The sequence below is a fragment of the Brassica oleracea genome, chromosome C1 (genome assembly GCF_000695525.1).
Source record: "Brassica oleracea var. oleracea cultivar TO1000 chromosome C1, BOL, whole genome shotgun sequence".
NCBI lineage: Eukaryota > Viridiplantae > Streptophyta > Magnoliopsida > Brassicales > Brassicaceae > Brassica > Brassica oleracea.
The window spans coordinates 15,726,486-15,737,232 of record NC_027748.1 but is presented as its reverse complement, the minus strand read 5'-3'; the positions used below and the strand labels follow the sequence as shown (position 1 = coordinate 15,737,232).

Sequence of the window (10,747 nt, the reverse complement as noted above, 5' to 3'; positions counted from 1 at the left end):
TTTATGTTTTTTTTTTTTTTTTTTTTTGAACAACAAGTCGGTTTAGGTCTATTACTTCATTATACTCGATATTTGCTATAAAATAACTTATAATTTTATAGTATCGAAAAGTTTAAATAATGACGAAATTTTATATCCGTAGAAAAGAGATAACATTGATATATGATAAATATACGATAGAAAGAGTTTATTACAAAGAGAAAAGATGAGTTGCGAGTTAAGTAAAAAAGTAGGATTTACTGTGCGTGCATAGTGGCGTGGACTCCATATAATATACGTACACACGAAAACGTCAACTTTTGGTGCGTGTATTCTTGACGTTCTTTTTTCTTCACGTTTATAACACTCCTCCTTGGAGACCAGTGTCACTATCCTTTTTTACTTAACGTCTTTGTTGCCTCGTTAAAAAAATTTCCAAGAAAACCCAATGAAAAAAACCATAGTAAGATAAAAAGAGTACAACTACGTAAGCTCCCCCTCGAATGAGCAGTAATAGATCCTTCTGATGACACATTCCAATGTTATGGACATGTTTTCAGAATACTGAAGTAGGAAGTGATTTTGTGAACAGGTCGGCCGCATTGTCGCATGCTCGGACATATCTTACTTCAATCTCTTTCTTCTTCTCGAGCTCTTGAGTGTATGAGAAGAATTTCGGATGAATATGCTTCGTTCTATTGCTTTTGATATATCCTTCTTTTGTTTGAGCAACACATGCCGCATTATTTTCGTATAGAATAGTTGGCTCTATATTTTCGTCAATCCCACTGCTTGAACAAATGTGTCGGCTTATTGATCTTAGCCATACACGTTCTCTACTTGTTTCATGAAGTGTGATGATCTCAGCATGATTTGAAGAAGTAGCCACGAGCGTTTATTTCTGAGAACTCCATGATATAGCAGTGCCTCCGATCGTGAAAACATATCATGTTTGCGATCGGGCTTTGTGTGGATCTCAAAAGATATCATGCATTTGCAAAACCAACCATTTGACCTTTTGAATCCTTAGGGTAAAACAAGCCCAAATCAATGGTCCCTTGAAGGTAACGAAAGATATGTTTAATTCCACTCCAATGTCTCCGTGTGGGAGATGAGCTGAACCTCGCCAAAAGGTTAACATCGAATGATAGATCGGACCGTGTACAATTTTCAAGGTACATCAATGCTCCAATTGCACTTAGATATGGTACTTCTGGACCAAGTATCTCTTCATTTTTCTCAAGTGGTCGAAATGGATCACTTTCAATATTAAGTGATCTAGCGACCATCGGTGTGCTAAGAGGAATAGATTTATCCATGTTAAACCGTTTCAATACTCTTTTAGTGTATGTGGATTGATGCACAAATATACCATTTTGAGAATGCTCTATTTGTAGGCCAAGACAATATTGTGTCTGTCCGAGATCTTTAATCTCAAATTCTCTTTTGAGATAATCTGATGCCTTTTGTATTTCCCTTTTAGTTCCGATAATATTAAGATCATCAACATATACCGCGATTATCACAAATCCGGATGTTGTTTTCTTGATGAAAACACATGGGCATATAGGATCATTCACATATCCTTCTTTTGTTAAATGCTCACTGAGACGATTATACCACATACGTCCAGATTGTTTTAACCCATATAATAATCTTTGAAATTTTATTGCACATAACTCTTTAGGTTTGGAACTTAATGCTTCTGGCATTTTAAATCCATCAAAAACTTTCATGTAGATATAAGTATCTAATGATCCATATAGATAGGCTGTAACAACATCCATGAGAAGCATCTCAAAATTTTTATCAGCTGCTAGGCTCATCAAGAACCTAAATGTGATTGCATCCATAACAGAAGAATACGTTTCCTCATAATTAATTTCAGGTCTTTGAGAAAAACCATGAGCCACAAGGCGTGCCTTGTATCTCGTAACCTCATTTTTCTCATTTCTCTTTCTGACAAAAATTCATTTGTATCCAACTGGTCTCACTTCTGCAGGTGTGAGTGTAATAGATCCAAACACTTCTCGCTTATTAAGCGAATTGAGTTTGGTTTGTATTGAATCTTTCCATTTGTTCCAATCATGTCTCATTTGACATTCATAAACAGATTTTGGTTCTGCATCATCGATTTCTTCATATATTTCACTTGACACAATATATGAGAAGGCATCATCAACATCACCATTTTATTTCTTTTCCATATCTTCTTATTATGGATGTAATTGATAGAAATTTCATGATTATTTTCTGACTCATGATGCTCAACTTTCTCAGTATCCTCATTATTTGTTTCGTCCAAAATACTTTATGCTATTTTGGGTGTGTCATTTATCTCGACATCCTTTTGTCTTCTAGGTTTTTTATTCTTAGAACCAGCAGATCTACCACGCTTCAGGCGTGTTTTAGACTCACGTGTATTATATGCTTGTCCTTCCTCAGTTGATATTTTGATACAAGCAGGAGCATTTGCAGCTGGTATATGGGATTTAGTTACCGTCATGGTTGTGCAAATGCATCAAGTAGCTGATTAGCTATACTCTGTACATGCATAATTCGCCGAACTTCTAGTTCTGACTCCTTAGTAGGAGGATCAAGATGTAACAATGATGGTACACTCCATTTGATATCATTTCCTACATTTTTGTTTTCTCCCCCTAGAATTGGGAATATTTTTTCATCAAAATGACAATCGGCGAACCGTTCGGTAAAGACATCACCAGTCGGTGGTTCTAGGTATCATATAACTGATGGAGAATCACAACCAACATATATTTCCAATCTTCTTTGTGATCCCATCTTTGTACGTTGTGGTGGTGCCACAGGCACATATATCGCACAACCAAAGATTCTTAAATGGGAAATATTTGATTCTCGACCAAACGCTAATTGTATTGGAGAATACTTATGGTATGCACTTGGTCTTATTGGAATGAGTGCTTCTGCATGTAAAATAGCATGTCCCCATACAAAGGTTGGAAGTTTTGATCTCATGATCAATGGTCTTGCAATGAGTTGCAGACACTTAATTAAAGAGCAACATAATGTTCAACTTCAATTTCCGTTACCATACAATAATCATTGAATGCTTGGGATGTGAATTCACCAGCGTTGTCTAATATAACTCTTTTAATAGTATAATCAAGGAACTGTGCTCGCAGATTAATTATCTGAACCAGAAATCTGGCAAATGCCACATTTCGAGATGATAATAGACAAATATTTGACCATCTGCTGGATGTGTCAATTAATACCATAAAATAGTGGAATGGTCCACAAGGTGGATGTATTGGTCCACATATATCGCCTTGAATTCTTTCAAGGAACTTTGGTGATTATTTATCGATATTGGTTGGCGATGGCCTTACAATCAATTTTCCAAGAGAACATGCAATACATGTCATTTTATTCCCTTGATAAATCTTCTGGATTTTCAGTGAATGACCGACCATGTGAGCTTTTTATGATTTTACGCATCATTGTAGTGCCTGGGTGTCCAAGGCGATCATGTCATAATGTGAATTCTTCTAGATTTCGTTTCACTACATGATTTGATTCGATTCATCGATATAAGTATGATGCAATCCCGGAGGAAGTTTTGGGAACTTTTCCAGTATGTGATTTTTGCCACATTTATTAGAAGTTACATATATGTACTTCTTTCCATTCTCAGTTGCAGACTGAGTATCATATCCGTGAAGATAAATGTCTTTGAAACTCAACAAATTCCTTTTAGAATTAGGAGAATATCGAGCATTGTTTATGGAAACCTTTGTTCCATTTGGCAACATAAAGTTTATTTTACCAGCTCCTTCAATCACGTCTGCAGGACCTGATATTGTATTGACGACAATTCTTGTCGGTTTTGTATTAGAGAAATATCTCTTTTGTCTCAGAATAATGTGCGTTGTTCCACTGTCTGGTATACATACCGGTTCTTGGATTTTGCTCCTTTAGCATTTTGATCCATTTCTGAAATTGTCATAAATATTAATAAAAGAAACACACAATAATTATACATTAAGGTGACGTTAAAACATCATTATTCATCTAAAACAGGAAATGTAATAATTATACATGAAAGTACTGAAGAATATTCAGTTGTTTTATTATGATCATTTCAGTCCTCTTCAGGAGTAATTTAGTCCAGCTCATTTGCGAAATCAGAGTCTTCGAGGTATGATGTCCCTTCAAAGTTTTCTGTGAGATTCACTTCTTTAGCTTTGCCTTTTATGTACTCTTGATATAACTTGCAGAGATGTGGAGGAGTACGACAGGTACGAGACCAATGTCCTTTACTTCCACGTTTGTAACATATAGTCTCACGCTTCTGGGTGGTATCCTCTTGAGTTTTTTTACCCTTAGGAAGTTGTTCAGATCTAACTCAATTGTTAGATCTCTTCCACTTGGGATTGTAAATTTTTCCACGTTTGTTGTTGAAACGGCGACCACGACCTCGGTTGGTCTGGTTTCTCCTTTCCGAATTTTCTACCGCCATAGCATTCACTTTAGAGAATGTCTTGGCTGCCGTAGGTCGGGAATTGTGGTTTTTGATTAGTAGTTCATCGTTTTTTTCAGCCAACATGAGCGTAACCATCAATTCAGAAAATCTAGTGTACCCACATTTTTTGAAAATTCGGGGTAGGAGTTTATGCTCTTTGTGGAAAGTGTTGTATGTCTTGTCGAGCATTTTTGCCTCATAGACGGGACTATCACAATAATTTAGTTGTGCAACTATCCTCAAAACAGCGGAATTGTATTCCTCAACCTTTTGAAAATCCTGAAACCTCAGGTTTTTCCACTCTTCAAGAGCGTGAGGGAGATTGATTTCTTTCTGGTTATCAAACCTCTCCTTCAAGGTTTGCCAAAGTTCGGTTGAGTCTTTGATGTTTGCATAGTCGTGCATTAGATTCTTATCTAAATGCTTCTTCAGGAAGATTATCGCTTCGGCTATATGCTCGGGCGGTGATTTGTTACCGATTTTTTTCGTTTCGGTTAACTTCTTCATTACAAGGTAAGGTTTCACATTTGTGACTCATCCGATGTAATTTTCGCCAGTTATTTTCAGAGCCGGAAACTAAAGTTTCTCGATGTTTGCCATTTGTATTTCTAAAACAAAAATAATATATTTTATTAGAATTTCATAATTTTAAAATGAACCATTTATATTAATAATACACGTAATTACAGGAAAAAATAGCGCATAGAAAAGTAAACTGACATTAATCGTAATTCTTCAGGAGTAAATTCTCCAATAAATAGACCGTACATAGATGCAAAAATTAGAATTGCACATAAAACCAAAAATATGCGAATCATCTTTCTTGCAATGAAAAACCGGGATGGAGCGATTTGAAAATATTTGAGAAAAGATGAAATGTTTTGGATGAAGTAAATGAGTCAAAAATGAGTATATTTATAGATGAAAACACTGTTCATAACCGTTTGAGAAATGTAAAAATTTTGAAATTTTTTCTTTGTGACCGTTGGGATTAAATCGTATGAACCAAAAATCAATCGGGAAATATTGTAATAATCAGTCAACCAAATTCCGTAAATTTCATAATATTTTATATAGGTGACCAAACATTTATATAATAACTATAATATAATAAACAAATAAATATCAAGCGTATTATGGCGATAGAAAAATTATAACATCAAATAAATTATGCGGCGGTACAGCCAAGCCAATAATTATGGTGTATTTAACAATCAAGGTTTATTAACGAGGCGACATACCACCCAAATTAATATAGGTAAATGATAATAAATTTAAATAATTACTATAAAATAATAAATAGTAATATAGGCGGTATACCGATCATTATAGAAGGTTATATATGATATATATAAATTTTACAGAATCGCAGAGTGATCGTGCTGATAATGTATTATAAAATAACTTATAATTTTATAGTATCAAGAAATTTAAATAAGAGCGAAATTTTATACCCGCAGAAAGGAGATAACACAGATATATGATAAATATACGATAGAGAGAGTTTATTATAAAGAGGGAGAAGAGAGATGAGGTGCGAGTTACAATTGAACGAAAACGTTCGTTTATATAGAAGTAAAAAAAGTAGGATTTAGTGTGCGCTGCATAGTAACGTAGGCTCTACATAATATACGTACACACGAGAACGTCAACTTTTGGTGCGTGTATTCTTGACGTTTTTTTTTTCTTTACGTTTATAACAATATTAAAATAATGAATGAGCATACTCCCAGAAAATGGTAATCCCGAAAAGAATTATCTTGCTTCATTGACTGAAGATTTTTTGTTTAAAGTTAATAACAAAATTATATTATTCTAAATTTGTATTGGTTAAACACTCTTAGAAAAACCCTACCACTAATGATTGTTAACACTTTATTTTCTACTCTAAAACTAAGTTTGGAATTTACCCAAAAAACTGAGTTTAGAATAAACTATTCTTTAAATTTATTTCATTGTTTACTCTATAACATAATAGAAATATTTTATTCTAAAAGTAAAGTAATAAATTTATTTTTACTAGTTACTTCATTTAAAATAGAAGAAAGTAAACTGAAACTCAATTTAATTTTTAAAATTTAAAAGATAATACAATAAAATACTTTCATAGCATACCAACAACAGAAAGTTTTTGAAGTTTTGGTTTAATTTTTCCAAGAACTTTGATAAAACGCAGCGACACTTAATGTTATAAGGTTGTAAATTGTGGCTAGAATTTCTTTTTGTCATATAATCGGGAATCACTTAATAAGTTGTATTCGTGGTCGCAATTACATCAAGCGTAGTTGCTGGAGAGGAACATACATATATAAAATATACAGTAACATTAAAAGAAAACGCGCCAGTAACGACTACACGTTACGACTAAAAAAATATGATCGTAATTTTACGACGAATTTACATCAACATTACGTCTATATCAAAAATTGTTGTAAACTCGACGTAAACATACAACGAGAACAATTCGTCATAAATTTGTTGTAGCCTTACGACATATTTACTGACGAGTTTCGTCGATTTCTAAATGTCGTCGTAAAGTAGTTGTTGCATTACGATTAAATTATGTCATAAATTATTAGGATCTAATTAACGACTACATTACGAGTAAACAGGAGGTTGTTGTACACGTGATAAATATTTGTATGTATGGATGGTAAAAGTGGTTGTAATATAGTTGTTAAGTTAAAGTAAATTTTATGAAGTAGTAAATTCGTTGCAACATTCCCACTTACCAAATTCAAAAATTTCCTATAATATGCATTCCTCTCCCATTCTAAAGATGCACAAAAAAAACAAAAAAAAAAGTTCAAAAAAATGTCTAATGGTGGCAATATCTATAAGGTCCGGAGTTGGATGTATGCACATAAAGATTATGCGGGAGTTGTGAGAAACAAATTTCTCAACGGGACAGAGATATTCAAGTACCAGGCCGGAAACACACCTTTCACGCATGAAACGGGTAAAATTTTATGTCTCTGTCGTAAGTGCAAGAATACCAAGTTTGCTCGTAGTGAAACAGTTTGGAAACATATAGTAAATATAGGATTTACCCCACATTACTATATTTTGTTTCATCATGGAGAGGGTGAAAGTAGGAATGAAGCTAGTAGTAGTACTCACTATGAAGATGGTGGTAATAGGGAAGAACCGAGTGATCATTTGCATCTTGAAAGCAGTCACCCTCAGGAGAATCATATTGTAGATCATGATAGGATGCATGACATGGTTACAGATGCATTTCGTGAAACAACCTCAGTAGCTGCTGCAGAAGTAGAAAATGTAGAGGAACCTAACTTCGATGCGAAAAGGTTCTATGAAATGCTAGATGCACCTAATCAGCCAATTTATGAAAGTTGTAGAGAAGATCTTTCTAAATTGTCATTGGCAGCTAGGATGATTAATATCAAAACTGATCATAACTTACCTGAAGTTTGTATGGATGCATGGGATGAGTTGTTTAAAAAATATTTGCCCGAAGATAATTTGTCATCTGAATCTTATTGTGAGATTCAGAAACTGGTTACCAGGCTTACCCATCATCGACCACCAAACACTTATTGGTAAGTTTTATTAGATTTGTAATTATTTTTATATTTACATTCATTTATTATAATTATATATCTTATTTAGTTTTCTGTCAATTTTACAGGTTTAAGGCGGACAATTGCCTTGGACGATCCGTTTCAGTGACCATCAAGTCATACTTCTCTGAAGCGCATCCGAACTAAACTCTTACACCGGAACACATTCGGAAGACTTGGTTCAAGTGTTTTGTGGTAAGTTTTATTTTAAATTTTATTTTATATATTTTGTTTTCCAATTTATTTTTTACATTTATTAATGAATTAATTTTTTTCCAGCGAAAGTAGAATTGGTCTATTGCCGTCAACGAGCAAGGGAAGAAAGCTAATGCGATGGACCACCTTAAGAACATTGTTAGCAACCGGAAAGAGAAGATGAGGTATCAATGGGATGCTGCAAAACCCACATACGTCAGCGATAAGACTTGGAGAGACCTGGAGGCCTTTTGGCTTTTGCCTCGCTCGATTCACACGTCCAACAATTGCTCTACAGCCCAGTTAACGCCTGATACCGAAGGCAATTTACCATTGCCCCATACTTCTGGACAGATCCCACACGCCGGGGTTACCCTAAAGATGGTAAGTGTTAATTATTTCTTTATTTTTTAATAATTAATAAATTATTTATTAAGCACGCATTATTATAAAAAAAATTTATAGGCTGCTGAGGAAGGAGAAACACTTTTTCTTTCCCGAATTTACAAGAAGACGCACTAACATGCAGATGGAACGTTTGTGGATGCTCGGGTAGAAAGGATCCACAACGATGTGGAGGCGGATCCAAGAGGTCCAGACCCAGCTGTCGCAACAAAATCCGGATGGCGGTTCAGTTGTCGACCGTCGAACATGACAAACTTTTCGAAAATGTAATTAATATATTTTAATATACATTTTAATATGTTTTAATTATTTTATAATAATTAATATATATTTACTAATAATCAAATTCATTAATTAATTACTGGTTGTCCCGAAGAAAGGAACTGATGGTCGGAATCGGTTCAGTGAACGATGTTCCGAGGACGAGAGTATGTCACGTTGCTGCAAGGGAGGAAATTTCTCAGCTCCGGGAAGCTTTGTTGGTTGCCAACACCGTCATGGCGGAGAACAGGACCCAGATGATGGCCATGGCGTTAATGTTTGATCTCATGGCGGATGTGAACCCGGAATTTGTGGAGATGTGGTGGGTGGTACGTCCAAACATAAACCCCAACCGCACACCGGAAGAGCAGGCGGAGCTAGAGCGAAAGACCGAGCGCCGTAGTTTGGAGCTACGTGACGACTTGGACTTTTAGGTTTATTTTTTTTGGTTTGTAATATATTTTGGATATTATAAATTTTTAATATATTAGATTTTTATTTTAATTTTTCGAAATAAAATAATTTTGTAATTTTTTTTATTTTTTATATTTATAATTTAAAACAATTTTTTTTAAATGAATAAATAGTAATGTTAATTTGTCATAAACTAGTAGTAAGACTTACGACTAATTAACGTCGAATCTCGATGTGAATTCGTTGTAAATTTACTTCCATCTAACCTAATTTTTACAACCACTTTTACGACAACATAACGACGGCTAACTTACGACGAGATATGTGGACGTAATATTACGTCTAACTTACAACGAACCAGTTTATGACAATTTAAATACTAGTCATGTTCGTCGTAATATTTACGATGATTTTACGACGATTGACGCATTACGACGAGCTAATAAATCTTTGTAATAGGAGATTAAAGACGATTTAACGACGAATTGTGCAGTCGTTAACTTCCTATTTTTTCATAGCGTAAATTTTGAATGCTCTTTGCTGTCATCATCGTTTTGTATAAACGTTTGTCGTGTTTCCATTTACAAAAAGAAGATATTTGTTAATGGAGATATATACTCCTACCTTGCTTTGTTGTAATCAATGTTATTGTTGTTGTTCACTGATTTGTGAAATATATCTGTAATTTTGAAAATCAAATCCGAATAAACCAACCCGTCATATGAGAAGAGCCGGTCCTACACATTTTGAGACCACAAGCAAATAATAAATAAAAAGCTGAAAAATAAAATATTCTTTAAGGAGGGTTTGAACCCAGCTTCCTTGCAATGCTTTGTCACAGTATTACTACTAGACCAGAGGCACGGAAATATGTGGCTGATAAATCTACATTATAATAGTACAGTTGCATCACTCCTGATGCGACACGTCAGTGATATGTGGATCCCATTTTTAAAAAGTGTGAAAAAGTGTCAAGTGTGTGATTCAAACCCGGGTTATTGAGACCTAAACAACAACATTTATACCACTGAGCTAAAGGATTCTTTGTATATTGATGGCTGAAACAAATATATATTTATGAAGGTCGGAAACGTTTGCTTCTTCGGTTTTCTCTGTGGGACCTACACTTATTTATTTTATCTAATGATTTAATAAATACTTTATAAGTCACGTTTTGAAATGAGATTCGTTAAAAAAAAGCCCAATAAACCTCTTTGGTCTGTAAGCGTTCTCTTCAATGGAAGTTTAGGGCTTTCAATTTTTAATCATCGGTTCATGACTCATCTAAGAAACACAGATTGGCTCTTTGAGTTTCATGAATCAGTTTTTCTTCTTTAGTCTCTACATCTCCCCATCTTTAATAAATTCATTATCGGTTCTTTTATTTTGCCTGATAAATCATGATTGT

At 34.3% G+C, this 10,747-nt stretch overlaps 1 protein-coding gene across 1 annotated transcript; it reads right to left on the bottom strand.

Annotated features, from left to right (window-relative positions):
- Window positions 1-4,366: 4,366 nt before the first annotated feature.
- Window positions 4,367-4,990, bottom strand: LOC106332961. The gene has a single exon (XM_013771446.1). The coding sequence runs from the start codon at window positions 4,988-4,990 to the stop codon at window positions 4,367-4,369; it is 624 nt and encodes a 207-aa protein (XP_013626900.1).
- Between the last annotated feature and the right edge of the window lie 5,757 nt (window positions 4,991-10,747).

Excerpts from the sequence above, each read along its gene's own strand:
- LOC106332961 (XM_013771446.1), bottom strand. The coding sequence starts at position 4,990 with ATGAAGAAGTTAACCGAAACGAAAAAAATCGGTAACAAATCACCGCCC.